Source organism: Aulostomus chinensis, chromosome 17 (assembly GCF_037954235.1).
Source record: "Aulostomus chinensis isolate RoL2024-O1b breed Wild chromosome 17, RoL_Achi_v1.0, whole genome shotgun sequence".
Taxonomy (NCBI): domain Eukaryota; kingdom Metazoa; phylum Chordata; class Actinopteri; order Syngnathiformes; family Aulostomidae; genus Aulostomus; species Aulostomus chinensis.
In genome coordinates, this window is record NC_141336.1 from 14060527 (window position 1) to 14075235 (window position 14709).

The following is a 14709-nucleotide window of genomic DNA, read 5'->3' on the forward strand; positions in this document are numbered from 1 at the left end:
AGTATGACCATAAGCTACAAATGAAAGGGGAGTAATGGAGCCTTTGTGACACAGCTGCCTCTTCTGTGGCTGGTCGTATCCACCTTCTCTTTGACGAGATGGAAGCACAGATTGAAAACGGCTAACATTTACATATGAAAAAATGCTCTGCTAACAAGCAAATGCGATGCCTTTTTGAAATTAGCCAAACATTGTTACAATATACTCGTTTTAGAATATGTCTGTTTAGTTTTTCTCAACAAAAACTTGGGGCATTATCCCTTTAATAGTATTTTGGAATGGCATAACGCACACTAACTTTAGATTGTTTCTCCTCTGAGGATTTTTTTTTTCAAGTTATCAGTTCCTCTTGACGTTGTCAGACAAACATGAAGAGCTCCACTTTTACAGACTTGACAGATCACAAAACTGAATTTCCTCTCAGTTTCAGGACATTATTGCAGCCCAAATGTGACAAATGTAACCCACCATGCGTATCAGCCCATCAACAATTACATCCATTACAGTTAATACACCCAGATTATTTTGATGTAATTTAATAAAGAAGTAAAGGGAAAAAAAAAAAAAGATTCTGCTCATTCAAACTAATTTAATTGCCTCCATATTACATTTTGAGGATATCATCAGTGCTCATATCTTGATATCTAGATGAAATGAATGCAATTAGATATATATTTTCTGAAAGAAATATTTTTCTTAGCAATCTTCAGGCTGTTGTATTAAACCTGGATCTCATCTTGAGGAAATGGGACTCCAATTTGTGGCCAAACAACTCTCGCTTGTTATAGGTAAAGGTCATTTATACAACAGCAGCAATCAGCTTGAGGAAATCAAGTGAAATCATTTGTAAGACATTTACATTGAATGCAGAAATTCAATTTCCTTTAGAGTAACCACTGTGGAGCTTGATTTTTTTGGGGGGGGTCTGTGTCAAATTTCCTACTTATTAATATTATCACAGTTATCAAGAGCTTTTATTGTAATTTGCTTTCGTGCAAATTGCTGCATTACTGTTCTGCACAATCAAGGGCTGCTGTTGATTGATCCGCCAGTGAATGGATTTATTTGTTGGTCAAAAGTCTGGTGTGTGTGTGTGTGTGTGTGTGTGTGTGTGTGTGTGTGTGTGTGTGTGTGTGTGTGTGTGTTTATGTAAAGGCCTATTGACTGAACCCAGAAATTGCCTTTCATATGACCAGGTGACATAAGTGGTAGTGGGAGAAAAAAACAAGAACAGACAAGGTAGAGTGTTTTTAAAGCGTTTCTGCATTTAATGTGGTGAACCTTGCACATTAATCATCTCTGAATGGCACAAAAGTGACGTAGAAAACCAGCCCATCCTTGTTGATTTTTATTAATATTTCTTAGCATGTGTTATTGCAGTGGTGGATACAGAAAATGGGTTATATTATGTATAGATGGCATGCATGTAGTTTACCTTTTGAGACACATGTAAAGCAAAAATATAAGGACCGTTCCATTGTTGCCTCTGCATCATGAAAACACACTGGATTCAGACACTGCAAAGAGATACCACAGTAGCATGGACAGACCTCTTTCATGATGTAAACCACAATCCTGCCTGTGTCTGACTTTACGCTCTCAAAATGTATAATTTGCACAATTTTCCATAATAGCAATTCATGATTAAAGCACAGATTACCATCTGTTTTCATGCTGCCTGCTAAAGTTTCATCAGCTAAACTGGAGAAAGACATGAGTGAATCTGTTTTTGTTAATCGCACCTCAACCATCAGGGAAACATCTACCGTTTTGTGTTTGGTAGACAACAATTGGAAGCCATTATGAAGCAAAAATATCACTGTCACAGTTGTTTTGTCGGTCTTCACAGTACATGTTCTTAAGGGCCTGCACTCGTTCGCAAAAACTAACATGCATTAAATGTATTTTTTGGGATGTTAAATGTTAAATTTGTCATGTATCCCTTTTGCTCTAACTCTTGAGTGGATGTCCCGCAAAATGTTTTCTGTCCCTAGAGCTGTGCAATAACCCACACCTGTATAGGATCCTAACTGCCATCCAAAGCACTGTATTTATTTACTTTTATTAAAACATTTTTCTTTCTTTTTCTTCCTTTTTTTCCAAAAAAAAAAAAAAAAGTTCATGCAGATCCCATCGTTTGATTGACCAAGGGTTGCGTGATGTCACAAAACCTCCCTCAAAAATATCTGACTTAAAGCTCAGAGTTGATCCTTTGGTTCTGGCTTTGATGTCTAACTTTGATCTCAATTATTCTGAGGTGAAATACAGGAATTCAGTGTTTCTGTCATCTTTGATCTTGACTGCTTTGATCATTCAGTCATTCGTACACACAACATCAAAGCCATCCAAGAGCTTGCCTGTTCTCGTGAACATCCTCCATCCTCTCAGACCCTTCCTCCGTGTGCCAGTGATGCACAAGCCAAATCCAAAGCCATTTGAATGATCGCTTGTTGAATTGAGTTAAAGACAGACAGATATCCAGCGATTTCTTGCATTTACAGTAAGAGTAAAGATAACGACCTTGTCCTTGTTTTGGCATGTGGAACAGATAATTCACTGGGAAAAATATTGAATTTGGAAACTGTTAATGCTTTTGCGTAGGAGGAGGTTGACCCTATCAGAGGAAGATGGTCCCTGCTCATTTCCATGCTGAGAACAATAGAGCCATTTGTCTTGACATTTAGATCAGATTCCTTATGAGTCACCCCCGATGTGAAAAACAAAGCCGATTTATGGATCGTGAATAGGCTGCATTGTAATCCAGCCACAGTTACGGTGTCAACATGACTTAGTAGCACTTTAATAGAGTTTAGCCACATCTGCAAGGGCCAGGCTCACAGGTGGGAGGAGTTCAAACAGAGGTGACTCTCATATACAGGCCTGTTGTTCTGTGTTTGGCCAGCAGAGGGCAGTCATCTACAGGTCATTCTGGAACAAAGACTCCTATTAACCATCTGCTCAAAGCCCTTTCCATTTGTTGCTCTCAGCTAATTGACAGTCAGTTATTATGACAGTTGCTGCTCTTCATTATAACAGTTTAATAATTTATGCTGACAGATCGGTGGGATGTGATTTTAAGACAAAAAGTTTAATTTTGACATTTTAGTTGAATTCCCAGTCTAAAGTCTCACAAAGAATGAAACAACATCTTGTCTTCATACTTCCTTTCTCCCCCATCGCCTCCCTCCTCACCCACATCAGCAGCCAAGCCTGCTCCCTATCCAACTCCCCTCCGCATCTGGCTGAGTCAAATGTTTACTCTGCAATTAAAACACAGCCTATAAAAGGCAATGGGTTGGCTGCCAGACACTGACGAGGGGGTCAGAGCTGCAGGGAGAAGGGTTATAAATCGCTTTGATGCAGAGTGGAGTTTGAAGGCCCAGATTCTTGAACAGAAGATTGGAGCTCTCGAGCTGGAGACTTGGAGAAGATGTGCAAGTTCATAGGGGGGCCGAGCCAGAAACATCCATGATTGATGGATTCTTACTCCAGACGTCTTGGAAAGTGCGTGTCATCTGCCGTAAAAGCCTATAAACGTATTTTTGATTTACTGGCCTGTGCATAAAGTACGATTATTGAGCTGCAGCAGTAAAGATGAGACAGGTTGTATTATCTTCATTCAACTGATGGAGTTATTATTGAAAAATTAACACAATTACATTGTTGTCACACTCTCTTCCTAGACAGTTTGACTTTGTACAAAGAGGAACAAATGTAGAGCTAAACAAGACTGTTTTTATTTATTGTTAAGAGACTGCTGTGGATCACTGAGCCCTGGGGCGGCCGTAAACATGAATTAAACAAATCAAAAATTGTGGCCAGAAGACATAACTTGTGACCACAACTTCCCTTAAATGAAGGGAACAAACTACATCTCTTTACAAACTGATTGAATTGAGGGAGCGAGTTACATCTTGTGGCCGCAAATTGTTTAAATGTTAGAAATATGTTGTGTCTTTTGGCAGCAATTTAATGAAATTGTGGAAACTAGGTATATTTCATTACCAGAAGTGAAATAAGTTAAGGGAACATATTATATCTGGAGGCAAAGTTGATTAAATTGAGAAATGTATTACGTCTTTTGGCCATGATCAATTAAGTTGAGGGAACAAACTACATCTCATGCCCACAGACGAATTAAATTATGGGAGTAAGTTCTATTTCTTTGCTGCATTTTTTTTTTTTTTTTGGTCTCTGCAGCCACTCCAGGGGTTCCATAACACTCGGTTTTAGGTGTCTATCAAAAAAGGTGAAATTAACTACGACTAGTATTGAATTAGATAATATTCATATATCATGACTTTGCGTGAGTTTTAAAGTTATGTCATTGAAAATGGAAGTAATCTTTACGGCTGACGCAATGTGAAGGACCTAAACGTACATTCAACTGGCTCTTCGCTAGTGTTTCCATGTTCCACGTTATGACATGACTGCAACTTTACAAATGTATTGCATTCTAGAATAAGCTCTAATATTAGATAAAGTCATAAAATATGATCCCCGACAGTATGTGCAGCAGTTAGACATTGCTCAACCTGGACCTGCAATAAAAATAGTAAAGTGCTGCTGTTATTTGATATGTTTGGATCTGTAAAGAAATTTTGTGTGATGAAGGAATTCGTCAGACACGTGAAACCGGCTGGAAATTCCTTATCAGGAACGAAGACAGTTCTCTGTAAAATTCTGTTTTTTGTTTTTGTTTTTTTGTACCTTTCTAATTTGTTCATTTTGAAATCATGAAAGCGGGATCTTTGGGTGTTCTCTGAAGACATTTTGTAAAAGGAGATTTTGGACGAGCTTCTCTTATTGTAACTGTAAAATAAAATGCTGGAAGTAGTGAGAGGAGATTTTGGAGAAGTTTATCTTATTATAACTTTAAAAACCAAAAGTTGTATTATTTTGTGCTCCCAGGGCAAAGACCCAAAGGTCCCTCGATGCTGTTGCAGGACTCTGCACTATTGCCATAAAAGGCAGCTTGGGATCTGAACCGCTTGTGCATTATCCCTGCAAGACTGTTGACAATTCTCTACTATGGAATGCTGCAGTTTGATTACATAAATCACATCATCTACATGTTTGTGGTCACGTGTATAAATGAAATAATTCTATCGTAAAATGGGCAAATACCCAGGGGAGAGTGAGGTAATGCGAGACATTTTTTACACCCCCCCCCCGTCTAAGCAAGCTAATGTGATGTATCTCTAAAATTAACACATTTCCCATTCATTTAGGATGTTTCCTAAGAATGGAAATTATCAGAATGTATGAAGGACTAAAGACAGTGAAAATGTGATTGTTTTAAAAAAAAAAAAGTGGTAAAGTGTCTCATTTTACCCCAGCTACGGGGTAAACTAAGACAAAGCCCAGATTTCAAGGGGGTAAAGTGATCCTGCTAGGGGTAAAATGATCCACTTACTTTTTCCACTCTGAATCAAACCTAACTACACCTGTAGTAAAAGTTAGACTCCTGACAACTAGTTAGACATCCTCTAATGTTGGAATCATTTAAAGATCATGGAGACTTAACCCTTAACCTTCCCTTAACACTTGAAGGTAACTCTGAACAAAATCAAATACGACAAAATATCATTCAAAATGTTTTATTTAACAATCGAATGAGAGAAAGAACCATTTTCACAGTAGGGTTCAGAACTCAGGACCCATAGAGCCAGCTACGGTCTGCAAATCAGGGCGAAGAACAAACTCAAACGAGTAGAGCGGCCTGTGACTCAGAAAAAAAAGGAGACATCTCTCACACTATAGCGAGTCCTATTCTACATTGCAGCCCTGAAGGTTGCATGGAAAGATGAAGAGTTGCTCTCTTCGCGTGGTTCCTCCAGGCCTTGTAGGTTGCATCACCCATGTCGGCTGGCGAGGGAGTTGGCGAATTAGTATGGGGTGACTTATCTGCAGCAGAGGGTTCATCTTCAGGTGGATCATCTGCAGGTTGTGGTCCTTCCATATCGTCTTCTGGAGGTGGACCATCCAGATTATCCCCAGTGGCAGGCTGCAGCTCAGGGTTTGGCCGGTCTGACAGCATGGATGGTGCAAACACTTCATCAGGGAAAATGTGACGATTATATGGGAAAATCCCAGTGGACCTAAACCCAGATGTGATGTTGAAACTGTTTACGACATGAAAAACAAAACATATGTATGCCCCCGGTGCAAAGTGAGACAGTGTCTCACTTTGCACCATGGCATTTGTCTCACTTTAACCCACCACCACCATTTTATAAAGAACAACCTCTCTTTGCAATTCAAGCTCATCTTTAGCTAGCATCGTCACATAATTTTAAAAGTTGATAGCTCAACAATATATGGAATATGAGTTTTTCCACTTGCTTCAATTAGCTTAAGCGCAACAGTTGATTAAGTTCAAAGCAAAAAAAAATGATTACTTTTTCTTCCTCAAAATATATGTTTTTGTACAAAACACATGCTTACCACAGCACAATGAAGTCATCTTCTTCATGGCCAAGGTGAAATGGGAGGGGCCTGAAAACGAATCGCTCTCAGGACCACAGATGTGTTCTTTTGCTTCGATACAGGGGTCGTCTCACTGTACCCAATGTCTCACAATACCCCACTCTCCCCTTCTTTCCTTGTTTAAAAGTAGATTGCTAAAACAACAAAAACAATGTGTTTATAGTTGTAGTACACGCTACATTTTTTAATAGTTTTTCTTTGGGATCAAGGTTTAAAAAAAAAAAAAAAAAAAAACATATCTTGGCAATTTGTCTTGTGTGCGTGAGGTGACTGGAGGGAAGGCGGGGAGGGGGGAACCAGTAGGCGACCAGAAAAGCTCCCAGTATGAACAGAAAGCGGTAGTGGGGCAGTGACGTTATCCGCTGTTGGAAAGAGGGAGGGAGAAAGAGGGACGGCTGGACTCCATTAAGACGAGGTTCGCAGGAAAACTGTTTGGGATACGCTACTCGACTTCTTCAGCGAGTTTTTTTTTGTGGATGATTTATTTCTGTTTTCGCCAACCATAAACGCTTCATACATGATATAAAGAAGGGGGACTTGTTTTAAACCGTGCAGTCGAGTGTTATACGTGATTTCTTTTTTTTTTTGTCTTCGTGAAGGTGAGTAATACTCTTAAACCTGGGCTCGCTCGCCGCTGTGAAATATCAAAAACGTTTTAGCTTGTTTGCGGCTAAAGCGCTCGTGCTCACACGTAGCGGAGGCGCAAGCTAACAACTTTTACGCTAATTTCAACGTTTGTTCGCCTTTAAACACACTTTTTTTCCCCCAGCGAAGTTGCTCCTGAAACGACCGTCTGACTTGAGTGTGCATGTTGCCGGGTAGTGATTCTACAGGGTCCCACTTACGTAACGACCCTCTCTGCCTATTTGTAAGAGTGCCCTTACCGTTATTTTTAACAGGTGAAGAAGCATATTTGCGGGGGTAACTGAACAGTTCCGAAGCTCCCTGATGAACTTGTAGCCGCGGGCCTCGTCTTTGTTCTGCCATTTTATTGATTAGACGTCTGTTTTGATCGCCAGGCCACTCGGTTGGTCACCCTCCAATCACAGAATGACAGATAATGTAACTTTTATTTGTGTGCCGAGATTTAACTCCACAGGGCGCGTCTCAGGAATATGGAGGTATCCACAATGATGTGGCTTAGCTATGATTCATCTGATAGTATTGTAATACCGTAATATTAACCCAATGTTGGAAAACGAACCGGTTATTTTAGCAAACATCTTAAACGGTACATAAATCCATAAATATGCCGGTTGTGTACTTAATGAGCAGTAATTGCATTAACACGTTTGAGATGTATAATAAATCTGCATCCTCAATGGTACCAGCTGATAGGGATTTAATGAGAATTTTTCTATGAGAAAAGCTGGACAACAACTAATGACGAAAACACAATGCGGTAAATGCTGTGTAATTTATGACTGTTAAGATTGGCGGGGGGGGGGGGGGGGGGGGACATACAATATAGGCAAAGTCAACAAAAAGTACCAAAATCAAAGTGGAGCTGCCGCCTGTGCAAGGGAGTGGGATGTAACACCATGAAAATATTAGGTTTGTAACAATGGGCTGTGAATGGCTTTGAAAATAAATACAAAAGTTACACAGGTCATATCAGTATTGGTAAATATTAGCCATAATGGCAATGTTAATATCGTTATAGGCCAAAATTGATATATTTATGGATTGTTGTGAAAGTACTTTCTATAGATGAATAACCAAGTGAGCTGTATGTGACGTTAATAAAAGTAAGTTTATATCAGTCTCAATTCAATGTATCAGTAGTCAATGAAGTCACTTTATGGATTAATTAACCCGTGAAATTTCTTTTATCCCGTCTCTTTGATTCATGAAAATTCCGTGGATTAATGGAAAACTCATGTCTTCAATGATTCACAACCTTTCCAGCGTTGACCCAGTACTCCCATAAACATTAAAGGGCCCCTTCAGAGATTTGTGCTTCCATGAAGTTGTGGGGATGGGGAAAAGAAGGGAATCGGATGAACACATATATTTCCAGTAATCCAGTAGCCCACAGTAACGTGTACATTCCTGTGTGGTTTAAATACTTACGGTGTGTAACACGGGCATTCTTTACTAATCTGCGTCATCCACATCCAAGCTGTGATAGTTCTGATGACATCACTTGAAATTAAGTGTTACACCAACCATGAAGAGTAAGATGACTTTGATGTGGGTTATTGCTGGGTGGTGCCTCTGTAAAAAAGGAAATACCATGATGTGGCAAAATATGTGATTGTAGTCAAGATAGTCTCATGGTGTATCATCCATCCCTAGACACAAGTATTTATACTTCGATGTAAACATAGGATTTTTATGCTATAGCCCATCCGAGTGGTTTTTACTAAGATTTCTTATTGCTCTATCATGTATTTGAGTCTGAAAAAGTGCATCATTTGATTCACAGCCCTTGAATAACCTTCAAGAAAAGTTACTTAAGTGTTTTTTTTTTATTAAAAGGAGTAAATATACTTTTCTACTGGTTTCAGAGCTCAGAGATATAATTTGAAATATCTAATATATTGGATTTTGCACAGATTCCCCTCAAGAGTTAAACGGTTTCTCTTGTGTGGCAGAAGTTTAACTGGTGGTCTGTTTGACAGGATGGCGCTGGACGGGATTCGGATGCCCGATGGCTGCTACGCTGACGGGACGTGGGAGCTGAAGATGCATGTCACTGACCTCCACAGAGATGTGTCATTGAGGGTCACTGGGGAAATCCACATAGGCGGAGTTATGCTGAAACTTGTGGAGAAACTAGGTATTTGTGCATGCTGCTTCCCTGCTGGGTTCATAGTCATTGTAATAATATAGAAATGAAAGTCTAATAAAGATGTTTGAGTGAAGTAGTCATAGACCAGTTGGACTATTAAGACAGCATACGAGTACAGAAGGAGTCTGTAGCTTCAACATGTGTTCATTCTATAACAGATTGTCTGTGGATCTGGTTTGTGGTAATAAGAACCATTTTCTTTGACCTCTGAACCTTTACCATCCTACCAAGCGTGACAATAGCTGACTTGTGTGTTATCTTTTTGTATTTTTTTTTCAGCAATAAATAAATATCCCTCTTTTTTTTTTCCAAATAGTCAAAATTCAGAGAACTAAAATTCCAGTAAGCAAACACACACACTCTTGTATGCATAAGTACAAACTGTTCCTAAAAACAGGCCAACTTTTAGAGCAGACATTTTCCAACCTTGTCATGGCTGGGAAGTTAAAAATATGCCCTCTGAGACAAATAAGATAAAGTCATAAATGGTGATATGTATTAGGACAAGTAAAGCTGCCTTCTTTTCTTACTTTTCACAGTTACACTTAATGGGAATCTTGATTTTGTAAATGTGCACACATTTAATGAGCATAAAACTGAATTGTCTTTATGTATTGTCTGTAATCTGGTTAAAATACTTACAGAGGACGGGCTTCCCCTTTGTTACCCACTCATGTATATGGGGCAGTAACCCAAGGTATAAAGAAACTATACACAGGTTCCTTCCCCCCGCTCATCCACTGTTCATAACTCTGGTTTTGCATTTGACAAGCTTGGGTGCAAGTAAGCATAAGTGTGCTCTGTTCCATCCACTTGAACACTGCCCTGTTTCATTAGGGCAGGGGAAAGATCAGTGGTGGTGGTGGCAGCGGCAGTGTGATTTGGGAGTGACAGTGCAATGTGTGTTGATGGTGCTTGAATGCTCTACATTCTTGCAGTGCTGCATGGTTTTATTCCCTACCCATGGTCCCTTTTTAGCTCTCCTGTTAGAGCACCACATAATTGAGGTCTTTGTTCCATGTGGCCATCTTTGCTGAACAGCATCTATGGTAGACAAGTGCAATGTTGCAGCCATGTGTGGGACGACGTGAATTCCTTGGACCTCCTCACCCTACTCAAAGCCTTGCCTTATCCATTGTTGGAGTTGTGTTCTTTTTTTTTTTTTTTTGCAAAGGTCTGGTTGAAGGGTGTGAGTCTGCTTAACATAACACCTTTGTCTCTTGTACACAACCTGATCAAGGAGAGAATGTTGCAATGTTTTTTTGCCTCGCTGTTCTGTATAAAATGCACAGATTGAATGGGGGAATTTTGGAATGGCAATTACTCCACCATTAATCCACCAACGGAGGAAGTCAGAGCTCCAAATCAAGCCAAAAGGGACATCTAGAATGGCGATGCCATCATACTAGACACTGTTCTTTTAGGGCGCTGTCAGATGGAAGAAATCCCTGGTTCATGTGAAGGATAAAGACACTGTCTGGAGTTGCAGAAGAGAAGTCAGATGGTGAGATAACCATGGGAATAGAGTAATCAAACCAAATTTGATCACTCCTCCTGTAATTTGATGCCCTTTAATTTCTTGGTCTTTTCTGTCATTGCATGAAAATTTGTGTTAAACAAGCAAAGTGGTTTAATGGCATTGCTTTGACCCTTAAAACTTTCGGGTCAGCAAAAATTTACTTTTGTGTCGACCAGCCAAATGGCAAATGAATATTGCCCCCCCCCCAAGTTTCTTATTTCTGCTTTTGTGTAAGGATGTAGCTTTTTCCTGATGACTTGACATTTTTATCTGCTCTGGTTTTAACATCCACAGCCTTTCTTGGTTTTGTTGACCATGGTTGGTTGTTGGCTGTTGGTGCTCTGCAGCAAAATAACAGGACGTGCCTGTTTGTCTCATTGTCAAAAAAGTGTTCTGGCATTCCATCCTTGGTTACTATTCTTAATCATATTGAAATCCCCTCCCCGTTATTATTGTACTTCTCCTTGTACCATTATCATAATGAAATTGGTATACTTTAGAATGCTTTACTGTGAAGAAGAGCGCTACCAGTCGCATAAAAACTCCTCTGTGTCATTGTGCCTTTTGATTCGTTTCTCAAAATGAATGGGGGCCCATTTAATTCTGCCGCTATCTTTCCACTGCCCTCAGTCAACAGCTCATTTCTCATTGTATTCATTAACTAACCTACAACATGGTTTTTCCACATGGTCACCTACTGCAGGGATATGCACGCTGTCCATGTCACACACATTACTTTGGTCATGGAAACATAGTGCATACATGTTTTTGCCCTGGAAATTACATATGTACTCTTGATTACTGACTGTTAGCATCTTGATTAAAACAGATGAAGCGTAATATTGTACCTGTATAGAGACACATGCATTTACACACACACCGCTGTTAGACAGAGTTTTGGCTGGTTGTGCGTCAGTTTCACATTGAAAGGACATCCTGGTGCAATGACAAATCTTTTTCTGTTACCCCCCTGTGTTTGTCATTTTGTTCCAAGCGGCTGATTTCAAACAAGATTTGTGGTTGCATGCTGTTTCTTTACTGTCAAAATTTGTATTATTCCCACTTGTTTGTTGCAGAACATGTGTTTGTACACACAGTGTGCATGGGTTTATATGTCTTTGTGTTGACATGAACTGTCTCCTACACAATGAGCAGTGTTTTCATTTATTTTTTGTACGTGTCTTCATGTAAGCTTGGTTGTATGACTCGTATGAGCCTCCCTTTACAATGCAGACCTGGATGGCCTTCTGTAATGGATTACATAGGCTAATGCCAGGAAGGCACTTAGCTATTGATCACAGCAGTGAACGCTACCTCCCATTTCCCCTGCAACCCTCCAGGAGAACTGTATTTTAAGCCTTTTGATTGACCACCCACTGGGCCTCCTTCTTGTAATCATTTCATTCTTCCCAAGCTTTACATCACTGGTGCACTCTCTGATTTTTGTTGATGTTTTCCAAAAGTGCTGCCCTTACCTCTAAAAGCTGATATTGAGCCATTTAGAGGAGAAAACAAATATTGCACAAACAACATTAGCTGGAAGGCAGATTTATTGTTTGAAATTTAAATAGCTTTTAGGTCTGGGAAGGTGTGGCTTATAGTAAACGGATGTGCTGTCAGTGGATTGATTGCTACTTTGCATGCACTTAAGTTTTGTGATGATAGAGTTCCTCACATCCCTGGACTACATGTCAAATCCCTAATGCCATCAAGACTGTAAAAAATATGCAATAGGATAACTTTAAGCTGTTTGTACTAACTGCAAAGACTGCAGCTATTGATCATTTTTTGTAATTAAGTATTCTATCAGTTACTTCAAAGATTACTCAAGTAATCAGATAATGTTTGCCTCATTAGTTTCCTTTTCAGAAGAAAATCTGTATTTTTTTATTGCTCAAATTAATATTAGGCCAAATTTAAAGTCAGAGTACATTGAAGTGCCAAGTAGATCTGTTTCCTGAAATTAAAAGCCGCTAGCACTAGGCTGTCCATAAACTGCACTGCTAAAATTACGGCCATAACAGTATGACTGATTGCGTACAAACACGCAGTCTCCCAATGGCGCAGTTGCTAAAAATTTTCATACAGTTGTTTTTTTGAATTAGATCTCAACATTACATTACAATATGTCACCATCCCCTAGCTATATCCTGTCTTTCTCAACATTGCAGTCATTTGTAGGGTACATGCAATAATATCCACCATCTGAACCAATCAGTGTTTACTGTTCAGTCACATGGTTTTAAATGAAGCCTCTTGGCAGTTTGCAACTAGATTTAGATCTTGTTAATTTAAGAATCATGTCAGCACTACTAACTAATCAAGAGGCAGTGTTTGGCACGAGAAATAAATGTATTGTTAACATAATGTAAAGGATGCATGAAAATGTTAGAGAAGTTATATGAGCATAGATGGTTGTTTGGCTCTGCTTAACCTCACCAAGACAGCTGTGAGTAGAGGGACAGGATGGAGAAGAAAATGTGAGTGAAATAGAGGGAAGGGAGATATGAGGAAGGGCCTGAGATTTCTCTCTCTGTCTTTCCTTGTGACGTTAGCCACGCTGTTAGAATTCCATAAAAGTCTTCAGGGAAGCAGGAAATGACTTCGAGGGTTTGGCATGTTGTTCCCGGGTCGCTGCCGTCATCGCTGGATTCTCTGCTGCTGGTTTCATCCAACCTAACCCCCAACCCAACCCGTATCAATACCTGCAAATGTAGCTTTTGTCTGTTTTATTTTTGTAAAATTTCCCACTCCCTCTCTAACAAACTATATTTTTGGAAAATAGTTTCATTATTTTTTTACCTCATTATGACCATCTCTTACCAGGGTACACGTATGCTGCCCAGTGTTCCATAAATAGAACTTGAGCAAACTAATTGCTGTAGTGTGACTCGGATAGTTCATGTGGTTGTTTCCAGTTAGGGGCCTGCAGTTTTTGGCTGCCTTACCACCAGCCAACCACAGAGAAATTTCCTTGCATGTCAGTAAAAATCTGTGTTTTGTATTTTGTGATGACCTACATATTCAATCCTTGATTCAGCAAATGTCATCATCTCACGTTCCTTCAATTATGTTACAGAAAACTATGAAGGAAATGTGTTTTTAATTATTTAACTTTTGCTTCTTCTGAAATTCAGTTTTGACATAAGCAATTCTAAGAGGGGTTTCAACCCTGTATTCAAGGCCTTGGGTTTTATTGGTTTAATTTAAGGATTCAAAAATCCATCAAAGTTATATTCAGTGTGCTTATTGACACAATGTGTCAGGGTGGGAGTGCAAGTATACGCGCAGAAAGAAAAAGGATCCTGAAGCAAGTTCTGACTACTAAAGAAGGTAGTGTACAACGTAGTCCAGGTTATTTTTCAGAGAGCTGCCAGCAACTGTTTATGTTGCTCATCTGCATCCTGGTATGCAACGCCCACACAACTATCGGAGCTCTGTAGTACAAACTTGTAGAGTACTGCATGTAGTTAGGTTAGACCTAGTTCAGGTCACACTCCACCGGATTAATTGCTTAACTGGGGGTTTGTTGGCACATGCTGGATAAAAATGTACAATTTACAATCTGACCAAACAAATTACACAAAAGGGGAAAATGATTCCAGTACTGGACAAAAAACATTTTGAAATTGGCAGTATATTGTGAGTTAGATGTTACTTGGAGATGACTTCAATGTTTCCTTTGACCAAATTTGTATTCTTTAATTCTTGTTCTTCTTTTAGTTATATGAACTCCGTGTCCCTTTTTATAGGGCTGCATGCTGGAAGTTGTGGTGACAGCTTTGGTTTGACAATGGAGTGCAGGTTTCATTAGGAAACAGATGCGATTTAGCACAGGATGCTGAACTTCCTCTGGTCTTTTTTTTTAAATGCACCTTCTCCCCTCTGCCATCCTTGTATTCCCAAT

At 39.5% G+C, this 14709-nt stretch overlaps 2 protein-coding genes and 1 long non-coding RNA gene across 10 annotated transcripts in view; 2 read left to right on the plus strand and 1 right to left on the minus strand.

The window, feature by feature from the left end:
- ddhd1a (DDHD domain containing 1a) overlaps nt 1–4783 on the plus strand; it is a 28142-nt gene extending 23359 nt beyond the window's left edge. Inside the window, exon 14 of one of the 2 annotated variants that reach the window (XM_086182162.1) lies at nt 1–4783. This exon is cut by the window's left edge and continues 488 nt beyond it. The gene's annotated coding sequence lies outside the window, so the exon portion shown is untranslated. The other variant, XM_086182163.1, reaches the window with a different exon arrangement.
- An 844-nt stretch (nt 4784–5627) lies between these two features.
- LOC147246410 (uncharacterized) lies at nt 5628–7716 on the minus strand. The gene is made up of 3 exons (XR_015109719.1): nt 7374–7716; nt 6448–6623; nt 5628–6101 (listed from the first exon to the last, which is right to left on the minus strand). It is a non-coding gene; the product is annotated as an uncharacterized LOC147246410 (long non-coding RNA).
- Nucleotides 6764–14709, plus strand: part of fermt2 (FERM domain containing kindlin 2) — a 44018-nt gene continuing 36072 nt past the window's right edge. For 2 of the 7 annotated variants that reach the window (XM_086182232.1, XM_086182233.1), the window contains exons 1-2: nt 7490–7610; nt 9114–9271. In XM_086182232.1, the coding sequence (XP_086038358.1) occupies nt 7540–7610; nt 9114–9271 (229 nt within the window). In that variant the 5' untranslated portion in view covers nt 7490–7539. Of the gene's footprint in view, nt 7089–7171; nt 7358–7415; nt 7611–9113; nt 9272–14709 lie in introns of those variants that run through there. The other 5 variants (XM_086182235.1, XM_086182239.1, XM_086182236.1 and 2 more) reach the window with 5 other exon arrangements.